Genomic DNA, 19,007 nt, shown 5'->3' on the forward strand with positions numbered 1-19,007 from the left:
TTCAGTTATAATGAGATAGCCTATTTTCGATTATAGAGATGGCGGTGTTATTTATTTATGTAATTATTTGTTTTCTCTTCATCACCACCACATCCAGAGATTGACCCTTGACATTTTCAATAGGTCGTTTAATTGCTCGGTCATTCCCAGTGACGTACAAATGCGAGCTTCTCTCTCCAGGTTCTAGATTTTTCGTCCTTATCTGGGATGCTGCACCAATCGAACGGATGGCTGGAGTCCAGTAGCCAATCAGAGCCGCCGGTGGGCGGGGCTTAACTGAATTCCAGGCTCTTGACAAATGCGCAAGTTTACCCATATTGCCGGTTGACAATATCAGTGGAGGCTGCAAGAATGCAGTAGAAGCGTCCTCTGCTATAGGATTAGAGAGGAAGAATTATCTATAAAAAGCTCGTCTTACATAATAGCGTATAATTCTTCTAGCGCACTCAGACACATACTGTAGAACAGGGGTGTTGTGTTCTCACCCAGCTGCACTGTCAAAACTGGACCGGAGGTGTTGAGAATAAAGAAATAAGGACTGAACATGTCTGTGGTGGGAATTGATGTGGGTTTCCAGAACTGTTACATCGCTGTTGCCAGGAGCGGCGGTATTGAAACCATTGCAAATGAATACAGTGACAGATGCACTCCGTAAGTATAGCATTGCCATCTCTGTAAAATGATGCTGTGTTGTTACGCAACGTTTGCTGTTGCCTAGCTGGCAATGTTCCCGATCCAGTGTAGGCTGTGTTGCCCCTGCGACTGTCAGTTTTGTCCGAAGGATGCTCCATTTTGCTTGAAATTTGCAGTTTGACCTCCGCATAAGTCTTATCAACGATTGCTACGCCCTTAATTATGCCTGAGAGTGAGAGCTGTGCTAATTATGCCGTTTTGTGCTTTTATTTATCTAGTTAGCTAATTATCACAGGGCTTATTGTCATTATTTAATATTGTGAATAAGACAATATATACACATACTACACCATATACACATTCAGTCGCTTGTGAAATGAATTAAAGCAATTGTTTTGTGGCTTTTCACACACGAATTCTACCTGCATGTCGTGCACGAGCACTCACGTGAACGGTATAATCTGACACCTCACCCTGCATGGGGTGAATCCACGAGACTGTGTGACTGTGACGAGGCCGTTCTGTCTGTCGACACTCTCGTTTGGGTGCGGCTTCAAATACAATCAAAATACAAATAGGCTTTTGGACAAATGAAATCAAACAAACTGAGGTGTTTTAGGAGGTCACTGCAGTGCTCACTCAAAAAGAACGATCCCAGGCAGCGAACACAGAACGTTCCCCTAACGTTCCAATATGGTTATTTTTTGGAACCAAATAAGAACGTTCTAGAAACGTTCTATTTAGTTTCTTATTTATGGGTCATTGATGAATAAAGTATTTTCAAAACTGATATAATGCATCTTTAAATAAGTTTAATTTGTTAAATATCATTTCAAAGTGTATATTTTATTATAAATATTTTACTGTTTTTATGTCAGGCGGTACAACCAAATAGTTTATGTATGTACTGCAATTGTACCACATGACATGGAAAGTGTACCAACCTGTCCATACTTTTGTTTTGTTTACCAGTATTTGAAAGAGATTTACTAACCTTTTCACTGAGCCACAATGATCAGTTGGGCTCCTCTGGATGAAGCATTATCTGTACTTTTATTACCTTATCAATTCATAATAAAACAGCCATGTTTGCAGTTGTGCCAACCTGACATAATAACGCACACCACAACTGTACATGCCAATCAGATTTTTTAATATAACAACATTTGCAATAAAAAATTATCAGAGATGACTATGCTTTCATTTGATTTTAAAGTTATGACACAATATGATCTCAAAAACCATCTGTCTTAACACCATAACTCATTAACTCATGTAGGTTAATATATATTGAAGTTATGAAAAATGGAAATATTATTAAGAAACATTACTATACCCTGACAGAAGGAAAATGTATGCAGCTTTACAGCTGTGCTCCTGATTTTTGTCAACAATATCAAAAGATTTTCAGAAACAAAACTCAGGGAGCATCAATGTTATTTTCATTCTTAAACGGATAGTTTGGATATAAATGTCATCAATTTACTCACCCTCATGTCATTCCATGTCTTTTTTCAAAGGAACACAGATTGTCGGTAACAAAATGGTTTTGATAGCCATTGACTTTCATTGTATGAACAAAAATATTTCTTAAAATATATCTTATGTTGCACAGAAGAACGAAAATCATACAGTTTTGTAAAGACATGATGGCGACTTAATGGTAAATGTAATTTTTTTGTGGGGTGAAATAAGCCTTTAATGTCATCTGGTCACAATTAAAAAAATGTTTGGGATTTTTATCAATTTCCCTCATATTACAGGTCATATTAGTTGTTATAAATATAACTCCCTACTGACTTTTATAAATGTGTGATTTTTTTTTGTTACACATCCTGTAAGTGTAATTTCATTCATTCTTTTAGTTAATTAACATTTCACACATTTTTGTATCTGACATTGACTTGTATCAATTGGTAGCATGTAAAACACACATTTTGCAAAACAAACGTTTGAACATGTTGACCAGATTATTAATCTAATTAATCCAACTCGTTTACACACTGTTTGCTTGTTTTCATGAGTTTGTTTAATTCCACTAATAAGTTCCACTATCATAATTATAGTGGCTATGAAATGCAGAAGGCACCTTATGAGAATTTATTTTGAGGACCTCCAGCTGCTAGCATGTCTTGATATACCTTGACATGCTTTTTGAAATCTCAAAAGCTTATTTCACACTATAACATAGTGTGAGATTCAGAAAAAGCTTGTGATAAACATAGTCAAGACGCTGTCCAAGGTGCTGATCCACACCCTACTCATCCAGGTTCTATAATGCTTCAGTTTGGAAATAAAATATGAAGGGTGTGACCAAAATGCATGATTCATTTATGAACATGTCATCTTTCCCAACAGAGCATGCATTTCTTTGGCCTCTAAAAACCGGACCATTGGAAATGCTGCTAAAAGTCAGGTATGGAATGCTGGTCATTTCATCGTTTCTACTTTACTGAACAATTGAAATATTTGCTAATTGTTAAAGTACTCAGATAAAGTGTGCAACTAACCAATAATCTTGGCCTCTTCAGATCATAACAAACTTTAAGAACACGGTTCACGGCTTTAAGAAGTTTCACGGTCGAGCGTTCGATGACCCATTTGTTCAAGGGGAAAAATCCAAGTTGCCTTACAGCCTTCACAAACTGGACAATGGCAACGCTGGAATAAAGGTAAAATACTGGAACTGTGTTCTGCCATCCTTCTCAAACACTTTATTATGCTATTGTAGACCACCATCCCAAAAAGCTAGACTGTTAAGCTAGACTAAAGCAAAAATTCTTAGACATAGAGAGTTGTTGTGTGTATTTATTTATTTTAGATTATTTTAGACTTTGTCAAGAAAACAATGTTCTAAAAGGGGCTATATGTGGAATGCAGAAACACGTGTTATTAGCGACACCGGTGGACATTATGTGAACTGCAGCCATTAACTTATTGCTTGTGCTCGCACTCGTGCTCACGTAACGTACAAGACTAAATCACCGATGTACCCCAAGTTCTTTTTCATTTAGTTAGAAATGGCTATTTACAGTTAATGAACATCCCGACGCCAGCCATGCACCTGAGAGTGACGTTTAGATGAATATGTAAATATGTGCTGTGGGATTTAACAAAATAAACACAACAAAATGACAGCTCAGACAAAACAGTAGTTAACCCTCTGGGGTTGTTCGTTTCAGAGTCACACTCGAGGTGTTCGGGTCCAAATGGACCCAAAGGGCAGGATTCATATTTAAAAAAAAAAAAAAAAATTTTTTTTTTATATTAGTTTTTTATAATATTTTTTCTTTTCTTTTTTGGTGTTTTGAGAAAATTTAATATATATATATATATATATAATTAGTATTAATGCAATAATTATGACAAAATTTCCCACCATTGAACATAATAGAAAAAATATTTACTTTTTTTTTTTTTTTTTTTTTTTTTTTTAAAGCTGTATTTCATTTTAGAGTCAAGCCTAAGCCTCATAAAAGCAATTTTTGAAATGAGATGGATGCCATCTGGTGGAAAAACTGAGCATTTTAAAAATGCAAAACACATGTATAATCTTAGTTTTTTGGTGTGTTTGTGTATATAAGTGTGTTTGTGTGTGTGTCTGGATGTGTCTGTTTTGCACTCTTGATGTTTTATAGATTCACCCCTTCACTGTTGTGTGCTTTTTTTCAAGATCGAGGCTGATTTGTAGATTGTACGCACAAAAAAAACCTCTTATTTTTGCCAATTTCCCATTCATTTTCCATGCGGGTCCATTTGGACCCGAACACCCCAAGTTTGACTATTTTTTTTTACAACCACTTAGACTATTCACATCCTGTCCCCAATTTTTTTCGGTGTTCAAATACCAAATACCAACAAAGTCACCAAATTTCGGACCATTCCGAGGAAGCTGTGATTTAAAAAAAAAATTATTTAAATTCTTCGGGTCCATTTGGGCCGAACAACCCCAGAGGGTTAAGAAAGCATCTGATCATAGAGATGTGGATATGTTTCCAACAGCTCAGCGATTCACTGGCATCATGTCGACAGATGAGGTAATTAAAATTACACTGTTATCATAGTTTGATTATAAAGTATGTTTGAGACTATAGACTATATAGATCTAACTATAGTTTGAATTAATCCCTTTTCTTTGCATGATACATTGACATTACAGTACGGAATGGCCCTTTTGGTATTTTCCTGAACATTGTATAAGCACTCATTTCATGTGTCAATGAACGGCAGAGAGGCTCTCGGGAAGAGTGCGTAACGACCCGAGTCCGTCACATAAATATCAGTCTACACTACAGGCTTTCATAGATATCCTAGTAAGTTAGGGAAGGTCTCATTTTTATGATTCGTTACAAGCTGTTAACACATTGGCAATAAAAAAAAAAACAATTAATATATAGAAATTCTTACATATAGCCCCTTTAAAAAGCAACTTCTAGAATGTTAAATGTGCTAGAGATTACATACATTTGCCCATGTCACAGGTACGTTATCTAAATGAGGACAAGGTGTTTACCATTGAGCAGATGACATCCATGCTGCTCACCAAGCTGAAGGAAACTTCTGAGCATGCCTTGAAGAAGCCTGTGGTGGACTGTGTGATATCTGTGAGTGCTTCTGAATCCTTGAACCTAGCATATTTCAGTAGTGATTTGTCATGCTTGTCATCTCTTTGACATGTTTGGGTTCTCTTCAGGTCCCCAGCTTCTTCACGGATGTAGAAAGGAGATCCCTGATGGATGCAACTCAGATTGCTGGGCTGAACTGCTTGAGGCTGATTAATGACACAACAGCAGGTCTGTAAAATTTAGCTAAAATGTTTGGTTTTTTTATGTTGGTTATCTAGCTAACCCCTAAGGGTAGACTGGCATGCTATACATGCGTGAGGGACTTGAGCATTTCTAAAGGACTAATAAAAATGCATACATATTTTTCTCTCTTTCTCACTATTACTCTCACGACAATGATTAAACCCTCCTAAGGTTGCAGATCCCCTGCTCTAGCTAGCTGAATGTGTGAGGGTGTTGCGGAAGCGTATTTAATGTGGGCTGATTGACAAGTACATGATTCATGAAACAAGCGATTACTGTTTCCTTCCCTTGTGTAATGATGTTTGCTTAGTCATTTAATTTCAACATCTTGGACAGAGTAACTCTTTGCAGTATTAATGATGCTGGCCACTGCTCCTTTTGGGCAACTAAACAGTTGTGTTTGTTATGCACAAGTGCTTCGATTGACTTTAGAGAACTTCTCCTTCATAGCAAGGTTTTAACATATTAATGATCCCGACTGTTGCGTCACAGTCGGTATTATGTGGAGATTTGCCTATTTTTCAGGGCTGTTTTTCAAAAATGAGATTTAAGTAAGAAGGAGAAAACAATGATGTTTGAGACTCACTGTGTGTTAGGGCTGGGTAATAAATATCGATTTCTCAATATTAATCGATTCTCATTTTTACGAACCGTTATCGATTCTTAAATCTCAAGAATCGATTAGTCATCCTGTTTCATTTGAATGAATGGAACATTGTATCGCGGCTGCGCGCATCCAAAAAAATCGCAATAATCTTTGTTTTAAATCGCAATAAAAAAAAACAGTTAATTGTTACCTTCATATTAGGCTAATGAAGCCTATAGGCTACAACTAGACTCCCATAGTTTACAGCATTAGTTAAGAGATTTGATTTCCTGGAGAAAATTTGCCATTTATTGTTACTGATATCCAAAATAATCAACATTGAATCGAATCGGAATCGAATCGAATTGCAAGCTTGTGAATCGAAATCGAATCGAATTGTAAAATTTGTGTCAATACCCAGCCCTACTGTGTGTCATGTCCACGTACTGAACTCTTGTTATTTAACTATGCCAAAATAAATTCAATTTCACTTTCTAGGGCACCTTGAATGGTAAAATAGATAATTTGTAATATTAAACAGAATAGTTGGATATAATTTTAATTGGATGTTTGGATGAACCACATTTAGAAGAATTATTCTCACCTCTGTCTAGTTTTACAGTCCACAAGACCTTTTCACAAATTGTCGTTTGATTCTTGTTGCAGTGGCCTTGGCTTACGGCATCTATAAACAGGACTTGCCAAACCCAGAGGAGAAACCCCGTAATGTTGTGTTTGTTGACATTGGGCACTCATCGTATCAAGTCTCCATCACTTCCTTTAACAAGGGGAAATTGAAGGTCTATGTTGTTCTATGTTATCATTTATGCTTACTTCAAAATGTTATGTTTAATCCTTCACAAAGCCTCAAAGATATTATCAAACCCTTTTTTATTTCAGGTTTTGGCTACAGGATTTGACCCATGTTTGGGCGGACGCAACTTTGATGAAATACTTGTGGAGTATTTCTGTGAAGACTTCAAAAACCGATTCAAACTAAATGTTAAAGACAACCCAAGAGCCCTTCTAAGGCTCTATCAGGAGTGTGAGAAACTGAAGAAGCTCATGAGTGCAAACTCTTCTGATCTCCCTCTCAACATTGAGTGCTTCATGAATGACATCGATGTCCACGGGAAAATGAACAGGTAATTCCAAAAACGCATGTACGCTAAATATATCATCATTATGGTCCCACTTTCTATGAGGTTTCTTTAACTACTATGTATTTACGGCCAAATAATGTATTCGTTTGGAACAATGTACTTTCATATTGCATTGCAAAACACTTGCTGCTAGTGAATAACATAGCTGTTATTGACTGTTGTAAGTAGATGCAAAATGTTGTAAATTGAAATATATGCAAATGAAGCATCCAGGCTTAATGCAAAATGGTGATTGTTCTTTTGGAGTTGGATTGATGGTTTGAGCATAAACATGTTATTGTGATTGGACACAGGGCTCAGTTTGAAGAGATGTGCACTCAGCTCTTGATGAAAGTGGAGGCGCCACTGAAATCAGTCATGGAACAATCAAGTAAGCAGAAACAGTCGGCTCAGTTCACCAAAGAATCAATCACCACAGATGTGACATTTAAATCCATTCCTAATATGGATGTATTTGTTCTGGTGCAGAGCTCAGCAGAGACGAGATCTATGCCATTGAGGTGGTGGGAGGAGCTACCAGAACCCCAGCCATAAAGGAGAGAATCTCAAAGTTCTTCGGTAAAGACATCAGCACCACACTGAACGCAGACGAGGCTGTGGCACGCGGATGTGCATTACAGGTAAAAACACCTCTCAGTCGTGTGCCATGATTCCTAAAGAAGTAGTTCACTTTTAAAAAAAACTTTTGCTGATGATTTACTCATCACCATGTCATCCAAGGTGTCCATGTCGTTCTTTCTTCAGTCGAAAAGAAATTTAAGGTTTTTGATGCAGTTTCAAAGGGCTTTAAACGACACCAGATAGATGAATAAGGGTCTTATCTAGCGAAACGATCGGTCATTTCAAAAATAAATAAAAAAGTTTAAGTTTTATAAGCTCAAATGGTCGCCTTGCTCTCTTCTGTGATGCGCGTTCATGACGAACTCATTCACCAAAATGAACGAATCTTTTTTCGAGTCATTTGGTTTATTCAACGAACGAAATGAACGTAATGACTCACAAAAAGATTCGTTCATTTTGATGAACGAGTTCGAACAGGAAAGTCACGAACACGCATCACAGAACAGAGCAAGGCAGGCATTTATGCTTATAAAACGTAATCTTTTTTATTTATTTTTTAAATGAACGATCGTTTCGCTTGATAAGACCCTTATTCATCGTCTGGTGTCGTTTAAAGCCCTTTGAAGCTGCACTGTAACTCTCATTTGGACCTTGAACCGGTTGGTACCCATTAATGAAGTCCATTATATGGAGAAAAATCCTGGAATGTTTTCATCAAAAACCTTTCGAATTTCTTTTCGACTGAAGAAAGAAAGACATGGACATCTTGGATGACGTGGGTGTGAGTAAATTAACAGCAAAAGTTCTTTTTAAAGTGAACTACACCTTTAAAGCCATAAAAGGTTACAAAATTAGGTGGTGATCATGATCTGAACAAATCTGGGTTTCACTTTATTTGTATGGTCCCTTTAACACATTCTGTTGACTATAAGCATGTTGCACACCTACATGTCTACTAACTCTAGTTAGAATGTTAGTAGAGTATTAGTAGACTGTGTGTCTTGCTCAGGGACACATTGGTGTCTCACAGTGATTTGAACCTGGGTCTCTCACACTGAAAGGCATGTGTCTTATACACCCCAAGGTAGTGATGGGGATATTAAAGGGATATTAAAGGTAGGGTACGGGATTTGCAAAACGGCCGGCAGATTTTGAAAATACATAACTCCAAAGGTCCTACCTTCTTTTTTCCAACGCTGTCCCTGACTCCACCCATTCGAAGAACATGGATGCGCAATCATGCACTTACTCTCTCTCTCTCCGGGGCGACTTGCACTTACTGGAGCTGGAGGTCCAGTAGCACCGTAAACCAGCTCAATCTCTTCCATCTCAGATGGGGTATTATTTAATTTAATTTAATTTAAATTTTACTCTTAACTGTTTTTATTTATACTGATTGCATTAATTCCTTTTATGTAAAGCACTTTGAATTTCCATTGTGTATGAAATGTGCTATATAAATAAACTTGCCTTGCCTTACTGTGACTGGGTCACGAGCTTTGAGTGTGCACACGAAGGGGGGAGGGGGGGTGGTACGACAGTTTGATTGACGCACTTACTGTCCAATGATTCTAGGTGGTCTTGGAAATGATTGGCTGGAGTTTTTCGAGTCCTTCCCGTTCCACAGATGATTAAATAGCTTAATTTTTATTTCAGTGCAACTCAACTCGGTGGCTGTAAGTCAAGTGGTCAAAAAAGAAAATCACATACCCCACCTTAAAGCAGACAGTCTAGAAATACTCTAATGAGAGTTAGTTGATATGTAGTTGCAAAGTTATTTATAATCAAGAGAATGTTCAAAAGTAAAGTGTCACCCAGATCTGTCTATAGCACTTAAAATGGCCTTGATAACAGGCATGTCAGCACAGACACAGAAAATGTGTGAGCAGCAGTGTGAGGCTGTGATACAGAACAGTTGAACAATACTTGTGCCAGTTCCCTGGGGAGTCTGTGGGAGAGGTGTTGAAACCAGATGAAATCTGTGTGATGCATGCATGGATTACCATGCAACGCTGTCTTCTTACACTAATACCCTATTTAGACAGCTTATGTAACTGCATTTGCTTGTATATACATAAATGTTTATTTTGTTTGTGTGTGTGTGTGTGTGTGGTAAGTGTGCAATCCTGTCTCCAGCCTTCAAAGTCCGAGAGTTCTCCATTACAGACGCAGTTCCCTTCCCGATTACTCTTCGCTGGAAGTCTCAAACAGATGAAAGTGTTGGGTAAGAGACATTTTTTATTTATAATGCTCACTAAGGCAAGCATCACTATTGCTTTTGCTCATATCAACAAAAACCCAGCCCCAAGAATTGAACATCTACATATAACTTGTCAGTGCGCATCGCAAGAATTCCAGTCAACTCGCTTCAATTAAAACAAAAACAATTCACATGCACCGTTTTCTTCATGTAAAATCTTCATTTTATCCAAACTCGTTAGTAAATCAAACAAAAATATAATCTTAAATCCTAAATATAAATGATGCGGTAAAAAAACTGCACGACTCCACTCTATTTCCTATAAAGGACGCACATCCGCCTCACTTACAGTTGCAATTCTTAAAGGGCCAGTGTCCAATTTATACACATAACATATTTTAAGTTAAATATAGAGAATATTTATGTAATTGGTACACACAAAGAAATACAAATGCTGAAATGCAACACTGAACAAAAGCAAAATTAGGCTCCTACATAACTGGTTTCAATGAATGAGACCTCAAATCATACGGCTTATTGGGGAGAGGTGTGATATTACATTTCTTGGCAATCACACTTTCATTTGCACCTGGTGGGCCATAAAAAGACCTACATGGCAGAAGGGATCTATAATACAGGCCAGCGAACACAAGCTAACCACTTGTATCATCCTAGCAAATGCTTAATGCTAAAAATCACTGCAGACGACCTGTTTTCTAACTTGTTTTTCGTCTTTAGGGAATGTGAGGTGTACACTAAAAACCATGCAGCTCCGTTCTCCAAGGTCATCACCTTTCACAAGAAGGAACCTTTTGACCTGGAAGCATTCTATAGTTGTCCACATGAGCTACCCTATCCGGATAGCAGAATAGGTGTGTATTACTGTGTGTTGTGTGTGTGTGTGGTATCCTCAGTATCATGCTGATTACATCTGTAATGGAATTCTTAAACCAGACTTTACTTAAACATCTATAGCAATCAGTATGAAATGATTTACTTTGAGTTTTATGAAAAGAGTAATCGTGTGCACATCCCACTTTCTGGAAGGTGGAGAACTAATGAAGTAAAATATATATTTGAAGAGTTCAGATGCAAAAGCCTCTAAATGCCATTTGAAATTTTCTTCTTTAGTGATGATTTTTATCAAACTTGTATATTTAAGTTCAGTAATTTCACTTAAATAACAATTAATAGGTGATTATCATTGCCATTTATGTGAAATCACTGAACTTAAATATACAAGCTTGATAAAAATGATCATTCTAGAAGAAAATTTTAAATGGCACTTAGAGGCTTTTGCATCTGAACTCTTCATTTATTTTGCCTGAAGAAGACCCAGTGAGGTTGAAACGTAAATATGGGCGCATAAAACAGTGTTGCGGACATTACATTTTCCTTTACTTCACTTTGAGTTTTAGTCAGATTTCTCTAGCCTAATTTACGACTAAAATGAGACCAATCACTGGTGTGAAGCCCAGGAGACCCTTAAATAGTCGTCCATGTCCTCATTTGATTAAGAATGCCCTCAGCATTGTGATTCATTGTGTCCGAGCACCTGTTAAATCTTCAACACATTAACTGAAGTGGGTTAGGGTCACAGATGTGTCCAAATACACCTACATGGAGGTAATTAGGACTGAGACATGACGTCCCTTAAGCTCTAACTCCCATCACATCACATTCACTGTAAATGTCTATTGAGTGTGTGCCACATCCCATATGGCAGGGTCAGAAAATAACTTTCATTTGCCCGCTGGGATTGATTTCCGTGTGCTGACGTACGCTAATATGATATATGTATTGTTTTTGTATCTATTTGTTTAGCATTTTATTGTATTTTTAACCTTTTTGTTATTTGAGAAAAGTATTAAACATGTAGTAACATGTTAAGAAACATGTTAAACATGCATGTAAAAAGATATCTGATGCAATGTGAGCACATATAAATGTAATGCCTTAATCAACACTTTTCATTCATTTTCATATTTTACTGTGACAGCCTAATAGATATAGTTTAATTATGCATTTTTTTGCCCCCTAATTTTGAATTTAGGGGTGCATATTTTTCATTTTAGTGACTTTTTTTTGTCCCAAGGCACCATTAGTTTCGGAGCCTATTATTGTCTAATTCTACTTCTGCTTACCATGTTGTTCTGTTGTGGTCAGGCCGATTTACCGTCCAGAATGTTGTGCCGCAACCTGATGGGGACAGTTCAAAGGTCAAGGTGAAAGTGCGTGTGAATGTGCACGGCATCTTCAGCGTGTCCAGTGCCTCTCTGATCGAGAAGCAGAAAGGAGAGGCAGAGGATGTGCACATGGACACAGAGCCGACTGTCCAGAATGAGGGCAGGCCGGAGGAACAGGTAGGAGACACTGACCGGCAAAAAAGTATTCAGTCTTTGGGTAAATTAATGTAAAAACAAATTAATCTTATTGTAGTTTTGTGGCCATTAGACTGTTGACAATACAGGGTTAGGGTTAGGGATCAGGGGGTTGAGATTGGTAGGATAAGGGGTGGGGTTAGGGATCAGAGGGCCGAGATTGGTAGGATTAGGGGTGGGGTTAGGGATCAGGGGGCGGTCCAAAATACAGTAAAAACAATAATATTGTAAAATATGCTTACAATTTTAAATAGTGTTTTAAATAAAGTACATCATTTATTTTTTTCTTATTTATATATATTTTAAATTATTCTTTATTCTTGTGATGGCAAAGCTACATTTTCAGCATCAAGAGCTAAAAGAAAAATATTTCGAAGTAGAAGAGCTCAGTTCAATTTAGGTCAGTTACATGGCTTTTCGTTAATTTAATTTCATTGCTTTTGTTTCATTTGTCTTGTGAATGTGAGAGGAGGAAGTCTGTATTGTAGTTCTATGGCTCTCAGCCTCAGCTATTCAATGGTCCTCCGTTTATGAATAATATCCAAAACAAGCAAATTCTTCAAGCACTGTGAGCCTTTTTAAATGAATTTGTGCACGGTAAAGCTGCAGGGTCAGATCACTGATGCTGTGTTCACACGTTTGTTAATAGAATAAAATGCAGGTGGACCAGGAAGGCCAAGGAGAACAGCCGACTGAAGAGGAAAGACTGAATAACTCTGGCAGCAAGGTACAATTTATCTTCAAGTATAGATTCCCGCATGCTGCTTATTGTTACTTTAATAAAGTGGTCATATCATGCATTTATATCATTTAGCTTTTTAAATCTATCTATCGTTCTACCACCTATCTGTCTGTCTGTCTATCCATCCATCCATCCATCGTTCATTCTATCCATCCATCCGTCTGTCTGTCTGTCTGTCTGTCTGTCCGGGTAGCTTAGAAGTTGTGGTTTCTGAAAGTAATGGTAAAACAATGTGATTTCTCTGATATTCATATGACCCTGTTAAAGGCAGTGTGCTTCCTGATGATTGTGTATTACGTAATCAAATAAATGTGTTCGCTCACACCTTTTCAATTCTCTTATTTTCTCAAAGGACGGTGATAAACAAGATCAAGGTGCAAGCAGTAGCAAAGCCAAGTCAAAGGTGAAGAGTGTTGATCTGCCCATTTTGGCCAACACCACCCGGCAGCTGGATCGAGATGTGCTCAACAGCTTCGTTGAATACGAGGCAAGTGCTTTTTCATTCACTTTCAGTCTGCCTCGTTTCCCTGGAGAACATGTGGAGTGTTGTGATTAATTGAAATCATCTCAGTTCAAAGCAGCCCTCTTTAGAAACATTCACCCTGTGCATTTTTGATTCAGAGCTCCATTTTCTGCACTTTTAGGCTGCATTCAATTTGATTATATGTACTTATTATATTTGTCTCTTAGCTCCTGCTCATAACACCTGCCAGCAGAACTGACTGCATCTATGTTGCTAACATTTTTTGATTTAAATATCCACGACCGAGCTCGATTCACACCTCAGGGAAAAGATATTAGACCTAAAAATAACATTTCGTCATCATTTACTTACCACGATGTCTTTAAAATATCCCTTTAAATTAGAAAATATTACAATATTCGGCTTTACTTTTTTGTCTCCACACTGGTGGTTTTGAGTTTCAGATTCAATAATATTACAATAATATTTATTTTGAGAAAAATAAGTACACTTTAGCACACTTTTAAATATATAATTAATATCATTATATTAATTAATAATATACTTTAAAAGAGTACACTTAAGTGCGAAGTGAGTGTTTTCGGACACTTAATGCATGTTCATTGCAATTAAATTAAAATGTATTATAGTTTAAATTTAAATGCTGTTAGTTGAACTCAAGAGTGCTTTACTGTAAGCAGGACTACATATATTTGTAATTACACAATGACATTGAAATTTAGTTTATTATAATACATTAACTTGAAATGTAAGATTGAATAACACACTACTTTAGTATGCTAGTCGAGATAGCAAAATAAATGCACTTCTTTAAAACACAGCAAATGAGAACTACAACATAATGATTTAAAAAAAAACTTGTAGTTTGACATTATTACAAAGTTCACTTTTTAAAAGTGTACTTAAAGGGTTAGTTCACCCAAAAATGAAAATTCTGTTTTTCAGTAATTACTCACACTCATGTTGTTCCAACCCCGTGAGACTTTCGTTCATCTTCAGAACACAAATTATGATATTTTTGATGAAATCTGAGAGCTGGATCACTACTTTCATTTGCCAGCCCAGAAAAGTTAGTAAAGGCATTGTTAAAATAGTCGGGGTTACGGGGTTTAAAACAACATGAGGAATAGTAATTACTGACAGAATTTTCATTTTTGGAAGAACTAACCCTTTAAGTATGTCTCATTTAGTGCACATAAGTGGCCTTTTATTTCGTTATTATTATATTATCTGAAAGTAATAAAAAAATGTATATACTTTTAAGTTTTTAAGAAATGCACATTCAATACAATTAAGCACACTTCTTTTGTGGATATTACAGTGTTTGCAAATCTTTGTGTGACTGAATAGGGTGAAAAGTTCCAATGTTTGCAAATGTATTCATTGCATTCTGTCTTCCAGAAAAAAATGATCATACAGGACAAGCTGGAAAAGGAGAGGAATGATGCTAAAAATGGGGTGGAGGAATATGTGTACGACCTGCGAGACAAGCTATGTGGCATCTATGAGAAATATGTCACCGAAAATGTGAGCACATGATCTCTGTTATCACGATCATGATCTGTTCTCAGACAACAGACTAGGGAGCTTATGTTTTATTTTTAGTATGATCTACCTCAATTGTGCAATTCAGAGATTCTCTCATCATTTTATAAATCGAACAGAACATTACAAATAAGTAGCTACCAAAATGAATCACATGTAAGACTTATTATGTATGCGTGTTGATGTTATATTTTTCAGGAAAGTAACCAGCTGACCATAATGCTTGAAGACACAGAGAACTGGCTGTATGAAGAAGGAGAGGACCAGGAGAAAGAAATCTATCAGGACAAACTGTCTGAACTCAAAGTAGGCGTTTTAGTGTTCAGATCGTGCACGTGTACCACAGTTATGTTGCATTATTTCTAACTGTTTATACATGTACTTTTCCTTTGTTCATTTTTCTTCTAGCATGATTTACTTCTTAATTCTTAAGTGTACGTCTTTTTCACAAGGGTCAGTTCTTTCAAAGAAAAAAATGAAGTGAAAATGTTAGTTACAGCAGGTTACTGTTGTCTTTGGCTTCTGTAGAGGCTTGGTGAGCCCATTGAAGAGCGGTACAGAGAGCACGAGGGCCGACCCAGAGCGTTTGATGAGCTAGGCAAGAAAATTCAGCTTTTTATGAAGGCGGTGGACATGTATAGACAGAAGGTAAGCTGTAATTTTTGATACTGGGTAGTTCTGTTGATAGAAAATGATTTAGAAATGTTTTTGTAAATATAAAGCAGAGTTTTTGGATGTTGTGTTTTTAGCAGCATGATGTGAAACCTCCTTTTTTTACAGGAATTAATGGGAGTTAATTTTGAACGAATCGGGAGAGTCGATGATTCAATGACCCATTCATAAATACAGCCGCTTGCTTCATTACTGAATGACTCACATTATTAAGAAAAACTTGCCGCAACCTACTTATGAATTTAGGTTAATATTTAATAGTATCACTTTGTTTTTATCATCATTTCATATTTCTCTATTGAACTTTTTTTTAAAAAAAAACATCTCATAACATAATTTGTGCTTTTGTATTTGGATTAAACAGTGTGTAAATGCATCTAGAAGCAGCTTGTGCCACTTTGTTGATACTGATTTAATTAGACATTATTGATTTAGTTTACTTTATTGCTTTAATTATTATTATAATAATTCAATTAATGGGATTTTTGGAATTTGACATAAAACATGACATACATTTAGGGTTAGAAAAACTTGCTTCCGTGCTTCCGCTCAATTTTCATTTTCCATCAGTGCTACATCTGGGTTTTCTGTATATTCTTGGGTTGTCTCTTATAATTTTTTTACCGGTCCAATCAGCAAACAGAGGGAGTGGCCGAGAACGATGGCGTTGAGGTTAAGCTAGTTTGAGTTGTAGCCATACGTCACGACCAAACGTTAGCGATTGGTTATGGCGGATCCAGAGTGACTCTGGGCAGATCCAATAATTTTAGACTTCAACAGAGTACCTCCCTCAAGGAAGTTAACGCTTGTCAATGGAGAGTGGACTCTATGTACAAATGACATGTGGACGCGAGTCTGGTAGGACCAGGCTACAAATATTGTGGTGGGACTCCAGTCTTTAGTGGAGGAGAGGAGGTACGCAGAAGGATGTTAAATGCCTAATGCTCTCAGAAACATAGTCACTTTCTTCTTTAATTTTACACAAGATTAGTCTTTATATCAGTTGTTTTAGTCTGTATATCATTACATAGTGATATATTTGTCTGATTAATTGTGTTTATGACCGTATCACAATCTTTTGCATTGTTCAGACTGGATCAATTATTCTTAAAAATCATTTCACATTAATTCATTTTACATTTACATAAATGCTGTGGACATGTCTGCTATTTGACCAACAGGACGAGCGCTACCAGCACTTGAGCGCTGAGGAGATGGGTGTTGTTGAGAAGAGTGTGAATGAAGCTTTAGGTTGGATAAATGCGAAGATGAACGCCCAGGGCAAACTCACCATTGCTCAAGACCCAGCTGTCAAAGTAGCAGAGATCATTCAGAAGATTCAGGTTTGTCAGGAAAATAGTTTGATAATAAAATCGTTTATCCGAGTATCATTTGTAATTATTATGAGCTAAAATATTATTAGCAACTTATTATTAGCAGGTTGTGTCCAGTTGCCCCATAAAGAATCCTTATATTCTGACATTGGCTGACATTAGTCTAACCTAATGCATAATTCAATAAATTGAATCTATCTGCTCTGTGTTGAATTGTAGGAGCTTGAGGACGTTTGCAATCCTGTCGTCAATCGACCCAAACCCAAGGCCGAGGAGCCCGTAGAGGAGGGAGACAGAAGCAACGGGGCCCATAACGGCCCCGCGGCGCAACAAGGTGCTGACAGCAAAGGCAATCAGCAGACGAAGCCTCCGTCTGGAGAGATGGAGGTGGACTGAGCTCTTCCGCACTCAACCATCTGATTCTGCTGCCATTCTCACCTAAGCTACCATTAAACCTTTTCAACTTACACTGAACCAATAGCTGGAACCATTCTCTTTGTGTCCACCACTCAGTTGGCTGTATTTGTGCATCTGTTTGTTGAAGTCTGCTCCTCTGTTGGTTTTTTTCTTGTACCTATTGAAGGTATCGGATCAGGCTGTCCTTTGAATGTTGCAGCTGTATTCAAAACTCAATCCGGGATTGGACATCCATGTTGGAGCATATAGAATAGAGTAGTTCAATAGTTGAAACGATGCTGCCACTCTTAACAAAAAGCTATCCCTAAAAACAATGTGATACTTTGCATTCTGGGAGAGCCAAAGGCATTTTTTGAGGTGAATCATATCACACGGTAACTTGTTATGGGAACATGAATCAAAATACTGTTCAGTCAATCGTTAAGATTGAGGGAAAACAAGCAAATATGTATGCAATACATATAAATATATGGTTTATATTTGTATTTAAAATATACATTTCCAAAGGATGTGTTGTTTAGAGCCTGTAAATATTTTAGTAATTTGAATTTATGGGTGCTTAGATAGAGGTACACTCCTATTGTTGACATTGCAATGCTTTGAGCTCCGTAGTGTCATATGGAAGTAGAATGTACTGAGCCGGTCATTACCTTTTTTTCCCAGTTTTCATGCAGTCCCATATCAAGTCTTGAGGTTTGATGATCACAAATAATAAAACATGCCTTTATGACTGACTGAATGTGTTTGTTGTCATCTAAATTATTGTGCCAGTTTATATGAGAAATTTTAGTCATAAAATCTGGACAAGAACAGGGGGGTCTGTAAGTGTTAGAAGAAGCAGGTATAGAACTTATTATTATTATTATTATTTTTTTTTTGCAAAACATACAGGCAAAAAATGCATTGTATTACCTTAAGTTTAAATAAGTATCAAACGATATAATTTTTTTTTCCTCATTTACAAACTTTCAGTCTTATTTAAGGGATGTTTGCTCAATTATTTTTATTACTCATTGGAGTAATTAACGAGTCACAAAATATTTGTTATTGGATGCACAATGACTTAGGTTAGTGAGCTGATGAAAAGGTAATAATTAAATCATAAAAATAAATAAAAAATACATATTTAAAAAAATATATATATATAAAACAAAACATAGTAAAATATTTAAATATATTTGTTTACATGTATTCCATGTAACCATTTACTCGTATTAGACAACTGGAAATGCGTTGTTAAAATCTTATTGTAAATATTTTAGATCAAAGGGGGGTTTCGACTGACAAAAAAGTTACAGAATCCCTGACTAAACACTATGTTTAAGTGAACTACCAAAAAGACCAAAAAGAAGTATTTATATTATTAATTATAGAAAAGCAAGTGTTCACAAACAAGACCAAAAAACTTCATACCGTCAACGTAATCATTTATGACTTTTATTTTGACAGTCTGTATGGTAGTTCTGTGTTGTGCTTGTAAC

General features: G+C 36.6%; 1 protein-coding gene across 1 annotated transcript; it reads left to right on the forward strand.

Annotated features, from left to right (window-relative positions):
- Window positions 1-328: 328 nt before the first annotated feature.
- hspa4l (heat shock protein 4 like) lies at window positions 329-18,261 on the forward strand. The gene is made up of 19 exons (XM_039666372.2): window positions 329-651; window positions 2,992-3,049; window positions 3,165-3,305; window positions 5,115-5,237; window positions 5,327-5,426; window positions 6,694-6,827; window positions 6,928-7,172; window positions 7,484-7,560; window positions 7,659-7,810; window positions 9,869-9,975; window positions 10,690-10,823; window positions 12,118-12,314; window positions 12,982-13,059; window positions 13,427-13,561; window positions 14,960-15,085; window positions 15,302-15,409; window positions 15,632-15,751; window positions 16,957-17,118; window positions 17,329-18,261. The coding sequence occupies exons 1-19, from the start codon at window positions 545-547 to the stop codon at window positions 17,503-17,505; spliced, it is 2,481 nt and encodes an 826-aa protein (XP_039522306.1). The 5' UTR covers window positions 329-544; the 3' UTR covers window positions 17,506-18,261.
- Window positions 18,262-19,007: the final 746 nt, after the last annotated feature.

The sequence above is a fragment of the Pimephales promelas genome, chromosome 15, assembly GCF_988280905.1.
Source record: "Pimephales promelas chromosome 15, fPimPro1.hap1.1, whole genome shotgun sequence".
NCBI classification, from domain to species: Eukaryota; Metazoa; Chordata; class Actinopteri; order Cypriniformes; family Leuciscidae; genus Pimephales; species Pimephales promelas.